General features: G+C 38.6%; 1 protein-coding gene across 1 annotated transcript in view; it reads left to right on the plus strand.

Moving 5' to 3' along the window:
• The window catches only part of LOC149180517 (Ribosomal protein L36), a 128,232-nt gene that overhangs the window by 78,276 nt on the left and 31,803 nt on the right, over positions 1–18,153 (plus strand). Inside the window, exon 2 of the mRNA XM_089418186.1 lies at positions 3,358–3,511. Coding sequence (XP_089274312.1) covers positions 3,360–3,511 — 152 coding nt within the window. The 5' untranslated portion in view covers positions 3,358–3,359. The remainder of the gene's footprint in view (positions 1–3,357; positions 3,512–18,153) is intronic.

Below are 18,153 nucleotides of genomic sequence, written 5' to 3' on the forward strand. Positions count from 1 at the left end.
ATCCTGTATAAGATTCAATGCATCCCCTCACCTTCTAATAAAACTATTCATTAGTGCAATTGAGCAAATGAGCTTACAAATCGTGGAACCAAGTGGGTACTTCATAGTGGTGTGCCCTTCCATAAAGGGCTTTAGAGTGTACAGGTGTCTCCAAGTCAAGAAAGAGGTTAATCGAGGACCCTATTAGGTGGTTTCAATCTCTAAGTGAGTGATAGGTCCATGGCATATCCGTCATATGGCTAGTGTCATGTGAAATAATGATGGAATGCAGTGGGGTATTAGGGGAAGGCTCCATGCCACATGCCATGGTACAAGGGTAGCTATGATGAGGGAAGCCCACACTTGGGTGCATAGATGTTGGAGGGAGCAATTGTGGTACATGAGTTACCTCGACCTTTGTTTTTCCACCCTTCTTCATATGCCTTTTTATCTTTTAATAACTACTCGGGGCTCCAGAGGATGATAGCATGATGTGAATGATATAACAATGAATACCCCCTTCAAGGTTAGGTGGTTCATCGCCTATCAGGGGCTGGGACAATCATGGGTTCCTTAATGATGTAGTGAGTCAATATAGGGCCCCTAGGAACCAGGGTGATGGCCATAATGACAACGGGTAGAGCTCATTTGGCTTTTTCCCACATGCTAAATTTGGATGTCCCGACCATATTTTGTATTTTATGGTACGTTTCCTGTTGAGAGTAGCCAAATTATGCTTTTTACTTTCTTTTTAGCTGCATCAACCTTCGGGGCATCATTTTAGGCCTGACCTAGAGTGTGGACAACGGGATGGGGAGGCTAACTCCTTATGGACCCAATGGACAAATGTGGTCCCGGATGGGAAATATGTGAAAAAGGGGTTATAATGAGTAGAGGGGAGAGATGTATGTGGTGTCAGGAAGCAGGACCACGCAACCAAAATTGACATTTCCCATGTAATGCCACTCCTAAAGCTAGTAGCCAATAAAGGAGATCCCACGGGAATATGATACAAGGTCAACTACCAAGTTGGACAAGGGGACAAGAGTACAAACCGAGCCCATTTTTTCCGCTGAATCCCCTCAGTAATTCATGCTCAGAAGTGTCCATGATAAGTAAGGAAAAATACCCAACTACATAATGAAAGCCATACTTTTGGGGTTGGAAGGCCCACCTTCAAACATACGATCATAACAGATGGGCGAGGGAGCATAATGGCTGGCTCAGGTGGTGGAGATGGCCTGTTGGGTGCCGGCTGAGGACCATCTAGGAGAAAAATTCTCCTATGGGTATCACCCACATGTGGTGGGTAATAGGCTCAACTGAAGAAAATACATATACAACCCACCTTGGATCTGATCCAATTGATCAAGCCCTAGATTTTTGCTTGATACACTTGGCTGATTTGGATCTCCTATGCTACACCCATGCACCTTAAACCGATTTGCCACACTTGAGTATCTCACTTCTCACTAGAGAAAATCTGTTTCTTAATGTCTTGCGCTGCGATATGGTGTGTCTTTCTTCCTTCCTTAGCCTTGCTTTTATAACTTCTCATTGAGCTAAATCCCTATCCTTAATCTCCAAAGTGATGGATGGTCAAGATTAGATCTCTCCTCACTTGAAATCAACAATTGTAATTAAAAGATACTCACCAAATTAAATACTTTATTTTTCCTAAGTTTCTTTAGCTCAATAGCCAACATAAATAACTATGTGCTTTTCCTAAGTTAGATTTAGGCTATAAGTTAGAAGCGCAACTTACTCAATACTCGAGCAAGTTTCTTAAAGAAATTTTGGGTAGTTCTGCATGCCTAGATACTTAGGCCTGTGCATAAGTGTCCTACTCGGGCAACAATCATCAACACCTAGAGAATCCACTAGACATGAGCTTTGATGCTGATTGGTAGAGCAAAATGGACAGTTGCTCACTTTCCACTTGCTGAAACACAAGAAGCAAACTCATTCACAGGATGCCCTTCCATGTTGGTGCCTCTGCACAAACTGATGTCACTGGTACCCTTTGATGTCAACACTGCCATGTTGTCAACCCATAGTCCCATTGCAAGTCTTCAACACCAACCACATTGGATTAGGTGGTTTTGTGTGCTTTATCGCTAAGTGAATTTAATTTGCAAGAATTCAAGGATAATGAAAGTTCATATATGGACTTGTATAGGATGTTGGATGGTTCTAGTTGAGGTTAGTTACTGCTGTGGAATAAATTGTGCAGCTATTGCTTTGGTGGTTGAGGGTGGAGACCCTAAAACTAATGCAAGGTGTTCCTAATACTGAAGGGTATAGCTCACTTGGTACTCTTGTCCTGTTATTTAAACCTATAAGGGTACAACTCAAATGTTCTTCAGGATGACTGAAAGATGGTCTAACCTGTGTATAGTACAAGGCATAATCAGTGGGCTACAGTCACAGTCTTGGTTATCAATCATGTATATATGTAAGAGTTGGTTTCCATGTGACTTTAATGAGCATCCAGTTATTCTTATTATCCATTAGTTTAGAAGACTTCAACCTATTATTATCCTTAATCCTAGGACCTAACCAAATAGGGTAAGGTGTGATTATGAAGGTGTAGGTTGTTGTTGTTACATATGATAAAATCATTAAATCAACTATAACATGTTTGTGGCTGTAAAGAAATTCCAATGGCATTTTATTATTTCTCAGGCCATTGGGTTCAAACATATGTTATTTTCTTAAGAAACAGTGGGCCTAATGGTTGAGAACAAGTGTTTCCTTGTAAGAGGTCACATGTTCAAATCCAGAGGAGGGTATAGTATGTACACCTCCATAGGCTTTATCAGTCAAATCGCTGTGTGGAGGCAGGTCCCTTGTCCCACAAACAAGGATGTCTCATGCATCAATTTGGTGACTGGCTTGGCTGTAAATAATGGTGTTATCTGAATAAACAGGCAAAGATATACACATTGCATATATAATCTATTCTCACACTATAGTCATGGATTTTCCAGTAGCTGTTCTATTTTTTTTTTAACTATAGATCAAAATCCCATTATGATATTTTATTCAGCCTTTTAAAGAAAAACATACTGTCCCATCCTTATTTGTGAATGGAGGACTGGGACATGGCCGTTTAATGTCACTGACACCTATCAATCAGCAATAGATTTGTCACTGTATGTGGAAATGTTAAGAAGTAACCGTTTTTGAATTTGTTCCCAAATGAGAGTAATTCTTTGTTAAGAAAAGGCAACGACAATGAAAGCCAAGAAATAAAATAGTTGTTTTGGCATTTGGTTATTTTGATAGTTCAATATAGGTGAGGGACATTCATTCTTACAAAGCTACTGAACCTTGAAATGGTCACTTTTGTATGACCTAAAATATTTTCTTTTATAGTCATGAAGGTGAGGTCATCAGTGAAGAAGCTGTGCGAGTTCTGCAGATCTGTGAAACGTCGTGGAAAGGTTTATATCTTGTGCACCTCCAATCCCAAACACAAGCAGCGCCAAGGATTTTCAACACTTGCATATCAAGGTCCATTGTCTCCTATGTAAGCTTCCTACCCTTCTTCCTGCAATGCTACTTTATGAATCATGATTCATAAGTCCCTTTTCCTTGGTTTTGTCTTTCCAGTTGTTCAAGTGTTAAAATTGGATATAATACATGGATGTTGTTGACTCAGAAGTCAGGACTCTGACGTCAAATGAAATACAAATTTTGGAATTGGAAAGTATTTTCCTCTTATTATCTTGGCAGTCTATAATTTTTCATTTTTCACAACACGTTTGTTATGTTGTGATTCATATTTGGATCATTTCAGAGTGACATGAATTTGTGGCAGCTGCTGCTCTGGCAGGATTCTTCTTTACTCATCACAGTTGACTTGTCTAGTGCGCAGGCTTTAGGTTAATATGCTGCTATGCTAATATTCCTTTGGTTGTTGAGTTCGTTCTTAACTAGACATTTGATTTAGTAAGAAACATGAGTGCTTTGGCAGTTGTTCCTGCATGGCACAAATTTTATCTTTCTACAAGAAGCATTGGAAATTTAAATTTTTCCATTTGATAATTGTGATCTAGGGTGTATGATCGGTATGATGTGGAGCTTCCATTGTCATTTATTTCATTTCTTGAAGATCTGGGGATGAAGTTAGACTTTTTTTTTCACTTTTAAAATATTACTGCTTTCATAAATCTGTGAAATTGATCACTGATGGCCCAAATATTCTTAGATAAGGTAAGATATTTTTTTAATGTGCAGCAACTGACCAAATAGGTAAAGGGACAGAAAATAAGTACATTCAACAAAAACATCTGTAAGAGTGCCCAGGGCTATTCCATGCATTAAAGATTACCGACATGCCGTGAAGAATTATGCAGTACCTTATGAAGACCTGTAATATTTGTTGGTAATGAGTTCATATGGTAGATCTGGAGAAATTACTGTGAGAAATAAAGTTGAGCAAGTTATGTTGACCTAGATAAATCTACCCAAGATTGCAGCGTTCCATTGCACACCTAATGCATTTTATAATATTGCTTTACTCATGATTCAAGTAGGTAATGTTTCTAGCGATGTAGATGATGTCGAGAAATCATTAGGGCAGCAGTTAGGGTTTTTTTATTAAATTGATTTCTCTTTTCTTGACAATTACTTGTGATTCTTTATTACTTCTGTTGTCGCACAAAGTGTCTAGGCACCGCGACAACGCTCAGAGTAAGCGCTGTCACTCTTGATCCTTACTCTGTTTAGACTCTCCTAGGTAAGTCAATGGGGGGTAGTCCCTAAGGTAAATGGGTGATGTTAGTTTGTGAAAGACAGACTCTAGGAGATTTTAATGATGAATAACTTATGAATTTAGAGCAAGTCTTGGTCGATTTACGATAGATGGATAGATTAAATGCTAATGTAACCAAGACACTACCACAAGATAGAAACAATTATAGATCAGTGCCTTTATGCTCAATTAACCGTAGATTAAGTAAGAAAACAAGCTATCCAGAATAAATTTCCAATATGTGACGAATAGTGACAATCAGGTATGATCAATACAAACGCCCAAAACTTTAACATGCAAGAGATTTCAGATTTAAAATGATTTTCATTTACTGCCCAAATCTAGATTCAATTAACTTTCTCCAATAGTCAATATGACTTCAAAAAATTTATCGCACTTTGACCATAGAAAAATATGAGAATGCATTTAATCACCAAATAACACTAAGGAACTTTAGATAAACAATTTAATTATTCCTTAGGAACTTAATTTAATGTGAAAGATGAGGAAAATAAATCAAAGGGTCAATAAAATAGATTTTTAATGGGCCATAGGCCACATTAAAAATACTTAATGTGAAAGCGTAAATCCTTCAATTTATTTTATTCCAAATTCTAAAGTCACAAAAAAACTTTTTAAAATTTTTAGATTTTTAAATGTTTTACAAATGTTTTAGAATTTTTTAATTTTTAGAATTTTTTTTTTTTATGATTTTTAATTTTAGAAATTTTTTAATGTTTTTAGATTTTTAACTTGAAGGATTTTTTGATTTTTATGATTTTGTATATTTTGAAAATTTTAAAAATTTAAATGATTTTCTAAACATTTTAGATTTTTAGTTTTTTAAATTTTAAATTTTTATTTAAAATTCAAATCGAAAAAAGGGGAAATAAAAAAAAGAAATCATAAAAAGAATAAACGAAATAAAATCGTTTGGATTAAAATCTAAACTCTAAAAAAGATCATGCCTAAAACCTAATGCATATACAAACCAAATAATAAAACGAAATCGAATGAAAAAATAAAAATGAAACAGAATAAAAGAAACTAACCCTAAGCAAACACATATATCACAATGAAAAATAAAAGTTGAATAGCTTGAGCTTGTTGTTGTTTGTAGGTTTACGGGAGGCTTGGACAACGACGACAGAGGAATGGAGTTTACGATGGGGGATGGATATTGCTACGCGGAGGGATTGGCAATGGATCAATGAGTTCGTTGAGTAGGCAAGGAGGCAACAGAAGGATAAGATGGAGGCTACGGGTGTATGGCTACACGCTGCAGGGCGCAGGTTGAAGGTTCGAGAGTAGTTCCACGTCAGAGAGGTAAGGCGCAACGAATGAATGAATGGGCTCGACGCGTTTGATCCGACGGCGACGACAAGCAACGAGGGTTAATGTAGGAGATGAAGGAAAGTAGGTTCGAGCAGTGGAGGGAGATGAGGGAAAGTAGGTTCGAGCAGTGGAAGGAGAAGAGGGTTCTTTTGCAAGTTAATGGAAAAGTCACGATGCAAATTGAGGAGGGTCGCAAATACAAGGTAACTCAGGCTTGCAGGCAGCGCAGGTTTTTTGAGGAGGACGATGGCAGCAAGCAAATAAAAAACAATAACAAAAAAAAACGCAAACAACATAGAGGATGGTTAAAAATCAAATTTTTCCAATAAAACCCAAAAATTTAAAATGATATCCCAACAGTAACCCAGAAATTTCCAGATTAAAATGTTATACTTCAGCTTTAAATTTAACCTTGAAACCCAAGAAAATATCCAGATCTAATTTTTTTTTTTTGGAACCCTTATGAATTTTTCCAGATCTATTTTTATTTTTTAAATTTAAACCCTTGGACTTCCAAAGGCTGATTAATATTCTTGCAAAATGATGTTGATGAATCCCATAGATCCAGATCTTACCCTCTAGGGCCTAGATCTGTAGTTGCAAGACAACAATAGAACACCCAAACGATATATGCAAAAACCCAGAAAAACCCAAGTCAGAAAACTGAAAATAATTACAGATATATGTACATGAATGGCAGATTTATCAGATCTAGGGAGTGAGTCCAACTCCGCTCCCAAATCTGATAATCTGAGGCTCTCAACAACCAGATCTATCGATTTAACACAAAAAAATTTAAAAAATTTAAAGTTTAAAGGAGGTGCTGAGCTCAAAACCCTTCATGCATCACCCATAAAAAAAAAATATTATGATAAGCTTGGGATCAAATTAAGCTGGGCTCTTCAGAAAATACGGATCGGGGGTTGGCTGGTGATGAGCCCCAAAAATGGATAATTATTTGGGCTCATTCAACCTCCTAATTTGACTTAATCCACCATTCTCATTAGTTTATTGCATGTTTTTGATTATATTTATGTTAATAGAGTGAATTTGGTTAGTCATTATGCCAACAAGTCTGATGGGTGCTTTGTGTAGCCTTTTTGGTCAATTTGGAGACAAAATTGAAGGTATTAATGAGCACTTGGCAGCCAAATTCGTGGGAGAACAAGGGAGAGGATTTGTAGGAAGGTGTCCCCTTCATTTATGGGCCCTTACCTCGAATTCTCCACCATCAGCTCGGAGTTCAAAGGCCACCAAATCAATTAGCACAAGGGCAGCCAAGCAAGTCAAGTAGGACTGCTGTTAACTATAAGTTTTGGGCAGCCGAGTCCCTAAATTTTAGGAGGACTGTTGGGGTCCTCAATTTGTATAAATAAGAAGGCTTAGGGCCTCATTTTGGTTAGCTAGTGGTTAGTCATTTTGTAGCTGGTAGTTAGTCATTTCATAGTCTTGTTGTAGTCATTTTGTAGTTCGATTTTTAGGCAATAGATTAGTTTTGCTGTCAGCTCATTTTTCAAGTTCTCCTTGTGGACAGTTTTGATGTAACTCTTCATTTCTTGATCAATAAAGATGAATCCAGCTTTGTACCAGCTCTAAATCTCTCTTAGGAGGCTGTAGTTCTTGGGGTTGGGCCCATCTCAAGCGCCCAGTACCTCCTTTGTTTACCTTTATGTGTCTTCGCTGCATTCTTAGAATAAAATCTGCCATTTGGATCTAAATCTTGTTTTGTTATTTAGGTTGCTTTTGACGATTAAAGTAGATTTTCATATTCAGATTGATTTGATAGGTTAATAACATAAAAGATCCTTGGAAAAAGGGCTCAAGCACCTCTGATCTTACCTCTCCCTTAGTGGGATCGTGAGTTGGGACAAAGGTGACCTTGCTGCCCAACAAAAACACGAGTTTGCTTGTCCATGCAATCTTTGGTGTAATGTTTTCATTTGTAGGAGTTAATCATGTGTTCAGGCCTTTTGAAATTCTTCTTTTCTTAAGTGCTGTACATGGTTCTCTTTATGAATAAAGCTGCTGTTCATTTGTTTCATTGACAGTTAGACTAGATTAGCTAAGATTTCGATTGTGTGCAGGACTTAGTTGATTCAGTTAAGTGTACACCGTGCAGGGCATCTCCATCTCTCTCTCATTCACCCAAGCTTCATCCAGGCCAGCTGCTCCATCTCCTAGTTAGGTTCCTCGTCTCACAACTGTCTTTCTGCCCACGTAACCCTACCTTATTGCTCCTCCATTGTCTTAGCCTTCTTTAAGTCAAGCCAGCTTTCCACACCCTCTCACCACTCCAACCATCAGTCCTTGGGTCATTTCAGGCCCCTACTCTGCCTCCCTATCCATTCATGCACCTTACCTCACTCACCCATCCTCCAAAATCCAATTTTTAAACATCCTGTAGAAAAATTACAGAACATCCTGTAGAAATCCTAAACATCCTGTAGAACCCCTGCAGACTTCCTCTAGAAGCTCACGAACGAGGTTTTTTGATAGCCAAACTCTGTGAAACTCTCTGGAAGGGTGTTAGGGACCCCTTAGGCCCTCTCTGTACCATCCCAACCTTTTCCAAGCATTTCTCCTCCTTGATCCACCCCTGCACAGTGAAAAGCCAGTTAAAAGCACATGCATGATAATTCTAACAACTTAATCAAAAATACAAAAAGATGTTTTCTTCAGATAGTGGTAGTCTAGGCACATGTATTTTACCTTCATAGAAGTAATGGCATCTCTTTCAGTAGTTTGCATGCTCTCCTTTGCGTCAGTAGGACTAGCTAGTAGAATTAGGGTTTGCTAGGGTTTGCGTTTCTTTTTGGCTTTCAGTTTCTTTTTGCAATTAGATTAGCTTCCTTCGAGTTAGCTTTCATCCATCAATTAAAAAGCTTCTTCTAAGAGCTCATAGAAGTTGGCTTAAGCTCCTAGTGGACTTGTGCCAGCTGACTAAGTGACAGCTGCGGCAAGAGCTAGTACTTGTGCATACAACACCGTCGCTTCCAAGTTTGTTACGAACTACCGGGTTGATAAAATTAAAGAAGGGAGTTCCAGGAGTTGTAGCGTTATTGCTACAATACTGGAGCTCACCAGCTGGTCCAAGTGAAAACTTCCCCGAACGCCCGATGATATAAAAATCAAGACTTTCCTGCAAAACTCAATTCAGCCATCAACATAGAGTGAGAAAACAATAGTAAAAGTCAGACAAATAGAGATACTTACTATTACGTTAAGAATTTAGATTATTATTCAAACCCCAGCAACTGAGCAAGATACTTGTACTCAAATCACTCTTCAGAAGCTATTATCAATGGCTAAAAAAATTTACGCATGAAAATGACACATCTTACAGTATTTCCACGAAGAGTAACACCGATGAAAATTAACCCCCAAGTCTTCCTTTATTATCCGAAAAATATTTACACAAGAGCTTTTCGCTTAGTACACGATCCAGAGGTCGGATGAATTGACTGACAAATGACCTCCTATTTAAAGATAAATCTTCCAACGACTAGTTCGAGTGATCCTCTTCAAAGCAATCTCGACCGTCGATGAGGATCAAAATTTCTTTTAATCTCATTTATCGAAATTTTAAATTCTTGAGGAAATTCAAAATTTTCAATTAAATGAATTTTAATTAATTCAAAAATTAAATTTTGGATTAATTTCCTCAAAATTTTGACTTTGAATTAAGTCAGGGACCAAAGGCTTAAAATTTATCAAAATAATTAATTTACCTTAGTCCTTGGACCTCTTAAAATTTAATTTTTTAAGGACCAACGAATTTTGCCTTCGGAGAATTTAAATTTACCTAGGAACTAGAATTAATTAAATTTCTGGCTTAGGATTTTAATTAATTTTGGCAAGAAAATTTAATTAATCAACCTATGAGGGGATAAATTATTTTTTCAACCCTGAAGACACTTTACATCATGATTTTTACATTTTTTACATCTCAAGGGGGGGAACCCATTTGCAAAAGACCCTCACAGACTACCCAATTCTGCGACACAAATATAATCTAGCAGACCAAGCAATTTGTAATAAAATAACCCAACCAAATAGTTAGGACTATTCCCAAATCTCTTTTACATAAATTCGATCTAGAACATTAGGACTCCCCTAAGATCCCAGTGACAAAATCCATTTCGGCTTTGGGGTAAGGCTGAAGGAAAACTCTGCTGACCATCCGAGAATGGATCGGTGAGACAAAAAACCTCCCGGAATGTAGATCGTCACCAAAAAAGTAGGTTTACCTAGGTAATTACATACACGACACGAATCTGCTGAGATTATTTACATTATACACATGCAGAATGGGTTTACATTATAAGATGATGATCAAGCTGATGATGATAGCTGGACAACACGAACACATCGATCAGGCACTATCCCTTTTGCGAAAAAAGGGGGTGTACTGCTATGGGTTGTTGACACGTAGTGGTCAACATCTGGCTCTACTTGGGGACACTTTGCTGCACTGGAGGAATGTGAGAACCCAGAATCTGCATCCATGAAATACACAACATAACATAAGTAGCGTCCATCCAAAAATCATCATATAACATTAAGCACAGGAAAGATATAAGCTCTTCATTTATTAACTAGTCTAACAACATAAAATGAAACACTGAAATAACAGGGCATAAGGTTAGAAATACAATACAAAGATGCCCCATGGCATCAGATGTGTTCAATACAGTGCATACTGAGCATTTGCCTGCTTTCAGGCAAATCTGTCGGCTGTTTCTCGGATGTTCCATGTCCAATCCTGCATACGGTAGGACTTTTTCCTATCCGAAAATCAAGCTGTTCGCGACCATCTGATGCATCAAATCGTTTTCTCATTCTCTTTCTCTTGCGCTTTTTCTTTGTCGCAGGCTGCATCTTTGATGATGTGGAACATTCTACTTCAAAACTCTCAGGTGAAGTATGTAAGATATGTGTGACATGTCTTTCTTCATTTTGCATCTGCTCTGTCAAGAATGATGGATAATTCGCACAAGTGTCATGTGTAATAACTTGACCTTTTTTAATTTCTTCTTTGATCATGTCATTCTTAGTTAAATCTTTGTTAATGGAGTTAGCCTCTTTCTCGGGATATTCACAACAAGAAGGGACCTGTGATTTCCTCTCTTCCAGCCTCTTATGTAATGAACCCATTTCTCTGGCATGTCTTACTATTAACTTCGCTTGATTGAGTTCAGTTTTCATGAATCTTTCTTGCAGAGTGACATGATTAGCTTGCATAGCCTTTATTTGATTCTGAATAATGGACATCTGATTAGAAAAATTAACTTCCATTATTTTTAATCTGTTTTAGATGATATGTATTCCATCTGTATTTATGACACATGGTACCTGTTTTTCTTCTATGTTAATAATCTATTTTGGAGAGATATTTGACCAACTTCCATGTCCTTTATAATTTTATCATTCTTTGCTTTCATGCCCATGAAACAATTTTGCATATATTTATCTCTTTCTTATGATTTGCTTGCGTGGAAGCTAACTGATTATTATAATCGAATCTCATGATGGTCATTTCTTTATTCATAGTTGACAATTTGTTCTGAATCAGACTTATTTCTTCTTGATACCTTGCTTCCATGGCAGTCACTTGATTTGAATGATTGAATTCCATGATCGTCATCTTTTCCTCTAGGACTAATAACTTGCTTTGCATAGAATTAATATCCCTGTCATGATTAGCTTTCATGGTTTCCATTTCCTTAGCATGCTGACTCTGCATGTCGGTTACGTGATCAAAGTGTTTAATTTTCATGATTTGCATCTCCTTATCACGTTTTTCCAGGTGCGTGTTGAAAGTTCTCATATCCTTGACGTAATCGATTACAAATTTTTCTTGATTAAGCTCCATATTTTTTACCAAATGCGTTTGACTGAACTGCATGTCTTTAACCAACTGCTTTAGTTCTTCTATAATTTTCTTATCATTTTCCCTTTCATTGTCGACACTGATTTGATAACTTGTTCCTGCTTTTCCACTATCATGGATTTGTCTAGCAACGGTACAAGTGGATGGCACATTCTGATATGGAGAATTGTCTTGAAATCTTTCATTGACAGTTGGATCCTTTACAAGATCACTTTCATTTTGTTGCATAATTTTAGGGGCACAAGGCGAGCTACCTTGATTACCATATCTATCTGTAAAAGCATTGACGATGTCTTGTAAAGAAGCGAAAGAATCTTCAAGACAATTATTAAACCAATTCAAAGCATCACCCTCTAAAGAAAAGGAAAATAGACGCATTTTGACATCTTCATGTTTATATTGGGGAGAACTACAATATTTGATTATTGTATGAGTAAACCTGCATAGATGCTTTCTAACAACGACTGAATCACCACCTGAGAACAAAGGCAATTTATGAATGGCCGCTTCTGGTATATCATGGAGAAAATCAGTAAAATGACATGGGGTAAACGAATCATCCATGATGACTTGCTTGAAGGGATAAGGAGAGACCAAATGGATGCTAGAGAGAGACCCCTGCTCAAGAAAATCAAGAGATCAACAAGAACTGAGCTTCTATTAGAAATTCTTGTAAGAAAGGAAAGAAGTGGAGTCGCCACTTGAATGTGAGTCTAGCTCTAAGATCCAAAAGGCAAACAACTGGATATAAGGGAGGGTTTCTTGTTTGAGAAATAATGGATGAATAAGTGGAGTCGCCACCCAAACAAGAAACAAACTGATATGTCCAGGTGCTAAAGGTGCAGATGAAATGATTAATGAGATGACGAAAGGTAAGGCGATGAAAAGATCAAATGACGCCAGGAAATGTTGTGCCGTTTGACAGTTTAATGAATGGCGGAAAAGATGAGATGATTAAAATGATGTCGAAGAAACCAAGGACAGAAAAAAATCTATCCCCGGCAACGACGCCAAAAAATGTTGGCATTGTCGGCTAAAATGAGAGATGAGAAAGATGAAAGATGAATGTCGTAAAGCCAAGACAACAACAGTGCCAAAAAATGTTGTTGCACAAAGTGTCTAGGCATCGTGACAATGCTCAGAGTAATAGCTGTCACTCTTGATCCTTACTCACTTTGTTTAGACTCTCTCCTAGGCAAGTCAAGGGGGGTAGTTCGTAAGGTAAATGGGTGATGATAGTCTGTGAAACACAGACTCTATGAGATTTTAATGATGAATAACTTATTAATTTATGAAGATTTTCGGAAAAAAAAATCACATTTCCAATATTTGGTCGACGCGTTTCGAGCCAGCCAATGTGGTTCTTCCTCGGGACAAGATGAAGAGTACAGTTTGACCTGCGTGGACTAGAAGATCTCCTCATTTGAACTGCGCTGTAGGTTCATCTGAACCTCCTCTGGAAGCCGCAACTTTTGGTGGTGGAATCAAGCCGATCCAACGGTCGGTTTGTGAGATATCGTATGCCCTAGTTTGATGATAAAGCCGCTAATGCTGATGCTGCTGATCTAGGGTTTGCTACTGCTGATATGAATCAGATTTATTGTACTATTTCTCTCTGCTGAATTATTGAAGATAAAAGAAGATTTGATCAAAGGGTTTCCCCACACATTATGGGGTTTGTCCCTGGCTAGCCGCCACATCTTGTGTCTCTTGTCTTGGCTTGTTTTCTGTCGATCGTTTAATGTTCTATCTGCACTTTACTTTATGTACATGTGATTGCTAATCTGTGGAATATAATAAGAAAAAGAAGTAAACTGTTATAAGCATAGAACATACCATAACTTAACAAGCATGATGTGTGAGATATAGTTGTGGATACCCCTTTTAAGGTAGGGCGGTTTATTGCCCACCAGGGTTTGGGACAATCATGGGTCCCTAAATGATAAAGGAGGCTCATCTAGGGCCTGTAGGAACCAGGGTGATGGCCATGATGATGGGTAGAGCTCATGTATTGGCTTTTGTCCACGTGTTAAATGTGTTTGTCCCGACCATCTTTTGCATTTTGTGGTACATTTTCTTGTTGAATGTGACCAATTTTCTTTTCAGCTGCATCAACCTCTAGGGCATCATTCTAGGTCTGACCGAAGGTGTGGGCAAGGGGAAGGGGAAAGCTAACTTATGTGGACCTAGTGGAGGAATGTGGACCCGAGTGGGAGAAATGATAAATGGGGTTATAATGAGTGGAAAGGGAGTAATATATATCGATGAGGGAGATGGACCACACAACCAAAATCAGGGTTTCCCATGTAATACCATTCCTCAAGCCCAAGGGTTAGTAAAAGAGATCCCACGGGACTAGGTTCCAAGGTTAACATCCAAAAGATGTCTAGGGGACAAGAGCACAAACCTAGCCCATTCTTTCTGCCGAATCCCCCCATTAATCCGTGCCCAAGAGTGTCCATGATAAGAAAACTACAATACTCAAATACCATATGACAAGGCATAGCTTTAGGTTCGGGAGGCCCACCTTCAAACATACGATCATGGCAGATGGGTGAGGGACCACATGGCTGGCTCAGGTGGCAGAGAAGTGGCACAACGAGCTAGTTAGTGGCTGTCGGTTGAGGACCATCTTGGAGATTTTTTTTTTCCTAGGGATATCACCCACAAAATGTTGGGTAACATCTGGCTTCAACTTGGATGCGATCTCTCAAAGAAGTGGATGAAGCTACTCGAACGGGAGGTCACAAGTACTCCAACACTCTCTTGGTTACCGTAGACATGTTACCTGTACATATAATAGATGAAAAACATGGGGCAACATGCTTTTGCGACGTCTCATGATTGTACATGCTTGAATTAGGCCCATAAAATCGACTCATAGAAGTATAAAATGCAGTTTTAAAATCTAAAAGCAGCTAATCTATCATGAGAAATATCATATGACATTAGTTCTAATGCAAAAACAACATATAATGCATCCTTCTCTACCATGCATATGATATAATATCAAATCTCAAGGAAAGGGGTGATACGACTTAATTTGACCGGCTCGGGCCAAAGTTCGTCGTTGAGTTTAGCTATGGAATAGTAGTCCTGCTCAACCTTTCATGAATCTTGACAAGCATTGGGTCTCTATCAACCAAGACCAAGTCCCCGACCTTATATTCCTTTTTAGGCTTCTACTTTCTTCTTGTTTTGGGATTTGGTCATTTGAGAATGCAGACTTCTTATGATTGGAGGATAGGAGAAGGCGTCTCGGTTTCATGAGTTTCATAGTATGGGATTGGTCCAGGCTTGATCACATAAGAAAGGTAGGTGGGCTCTCTATAGAGGACAAAGGGGGTACCATTAGTTTGCGGGATAGTTGCATATGATAGGTCCATTTGGAGATAGCCTCCAATCGTGGCTCCCCACTTCCTAGATAAGAGCATCCCCCATACATCAGGGACATCCATGACCACAACATCCATGAGAAGCGAGATATCAGGGTTCCTAGCCAAAGAGACCTCTAGGTCTTTTATGAGACCTTCCACCTCTACGGGCTTAGAGTTAAAACCACATACCTTTTTGTATGGGCGAGTGATGTTAAGACCCAATTGCTTCATAACTTTTAGAGGCATGATGTTTGCGGAAGCCCCTGAGTCTAACATACAATTGTGTAAGAAGAGGTCATTGATAGCCAAAGTGAGCATAAATGGTTCATACCCAGGGTTTCGGTCAGGAATATGAATGTTTTGTAAGTCTTCGGGTAATTCTTTTTCCTGGATACATAGGAACTTCTTGATTAGTTGTTGTTGCTCAGGAAGTTTTGCAATTTTTGTCAAAGGAGTAGGGATGGTTATTTTCCTTATGGAAACCCCTATGTCAATGTCAAACTTAGCCTCTTTTCCATTCTCTTTCTTCTTGATTTTTTCCTTTCTTGGAGGATCCTCTTTTGAATTGGCTTTGGTTTGGGGATCCTTCTTGGGAGGAATTTCAGGGGGAGACTCATTGGGAGGGGTTTGCTTAGGCAATGAGTCTTCTTTAGATGGTTCCTTAGCGGTTGCAGAGTCTTTGTTATTTTCCTTTCGTGAATATTGGACACCTTTGAATCTTCCCTTGCTATCAGAGTTAAGAATGGACTCTTCCTTTTCTTCTTTAAGGGTAACCTCACTAATGGGAGAGTGTGTGTACGAGCCTCCCAGCAAAATGTTGAAGATGTCGGATTCCACAAGGTTATCTTGCTCATCAATTTCTTCATCCTCACTCTCTCCCTCTTAACTTCCCTCATCTTCAGAAGATGAGTTCGAATTAACAACATTGGTTGGAGCAAAAGTGTTTGGGAATTGAGACGAGCTTGGCCTATCTTCTTCATTTTTCTTTTTGGAAAAGGGTTTTCCTTTTGGAATATGTAATGTCCCAAATGGAACAATTTGGGGTTTTCTTGAAATTCCAACTCAGAAATAATTCAGATAAAATTTCCATTCATAAATAGAAGATTGCTACGAAAAATTTAACAACATAGAACATGTAAATAACAATAATGAGTAGAAGGAAATCTCAATTTATTTATAATATATATAAACTGGGGCTTTACATGTCAAAACAACTGATATAGTTGAGATAGAACCGGCCTTAAGAATCTAATCCAATGCTGCCCTTGCCCTCCACCAAAACTGAACTGAACTGCCACTACTAAGCTCTCCTGTGAATTCTGGATGAATTCACTCGAGAGTTTCCCTCCTAGGGCTACTGTTGAAGTAGAGAACTGGGTTCTCAAACCTATCCACAAGAAGAAAATACAAATCCAAGATGTCTCCAAATGACCTCCTCCTCTTTTATAGAACTGATGGATAGATCTCCAAGCCTCTAGAAGCATCTTATTTTATTATTTTATTATTATTCTAGAAGCTCTTCCATTGACTTTATCTTAAGTGACCTTTTAATTTTATTTTATTTCACTTAAGTCACTTTTGGCCCATTTCCTCCAATTAATTATTTTTCCTTAATTAAATGACTAATTAAAGTAATTTTTAATTAAGGAAAATGGTAAATCACCCACTACCATACTCTCTTCAGCCATTGGAAATCACTTCTCAGCATCCCATCCTGTAGATCTTTTTGTTCCAGTTCCAATGAGCTATTACACTGAGGTGTTCCATTAAGTAATCTCCATGGAATGCCACCTCGAGCATAATTAATTAAGTTATACCCCATAATAATGCTAATTTTTGAAAGTTGTCGGAATGCGACGGAACGAAAGGCAAACTGTGCGCATGCTGAAATATGCCAAGCGAATGCCATCAGATCCCATAAAGACTCCTCAAAACTCCATCAGAACACCTGACGACATAAACCTGCTCCACTGACCTAGCCACCTCCTGCCTTGGAAATCCACCCTGGCTGTACTATGGAGGAAAATAAAAATGGGGGCATTACAAAATATAACTAGATTTTTGGGCCCTTTCCAAGGCAGTGATTTTATTCATGATAACCTTGTCAAGTGAGTTGGCTTCTTCAGTAAACTTCTCCATTTTCTTGAGGATGGCTAAGAGGGTTTCTTCATGTTGATCTTTGGATTTCTCCTTCTTAACCTCGCCTTTAGCTCTAGGGTGGTTAGTGGCATCTACCTTTGAGATTTGTAAGTTTTCCTCAACTTCCATTGCTATCTCTTTGGCTTCAACCAATGTGGAAGGTTTCTTGTCCCTTAGTGCATAGGTCAAGTGGCCACCCACAACTTTTATGAATTTATCAAGGATATTAGCTTCAAAGGGTTTCAAATGATCGGGGATATCCTTGACTACCCTATCAAATTTTTGAATGAATTCCTGTATGTCTTCCCTTCCCTTGGTTATTTGATAGAATTTTCAATGTTAAAGGTTCCTTGGGCATTGCATGACCATCTCTTCATGAATAGGCCTTCAAAGTCATCAAAGTCTTCTATGCATGTTGGGGGAAGGGTAAGGTACCATTCTCTTGTTTGTCCTTCAAGCCAGTGTCGCAGGAACCGTCCCCTCCCCAAGGATCTGGAGGCAGATCCGCGTCCCATACAAATCCGCCACCAATCCTTTGGCAGAACGCGGATTGGAAAATCGGATCCGCGGTTCCTTTTGCTTGATCTGCGGATCTGGAAAGGATGAGGTGCAGATTTGTGGAGGTTCGGGCGTGTATCCACCACGGATTGCGAGCGGATCCGAGAGAAGGTGGA

The sequence above is a fragment of the Pinus tabuliformis genome, chromosome 3_2 (genome assembly GCF_031772625.1).
Source record: "Pinus tabuliformis cultivar Carrire ecotype Pingquan chromosome 3_2, CPIR1, whole genome shotgun sequence".
NCBI lineage: Eukaryota > Viridiplantae > Streptophyta > Pinopsida > Pinales > Pinaceae > Pinus > Pinus tabuliformis.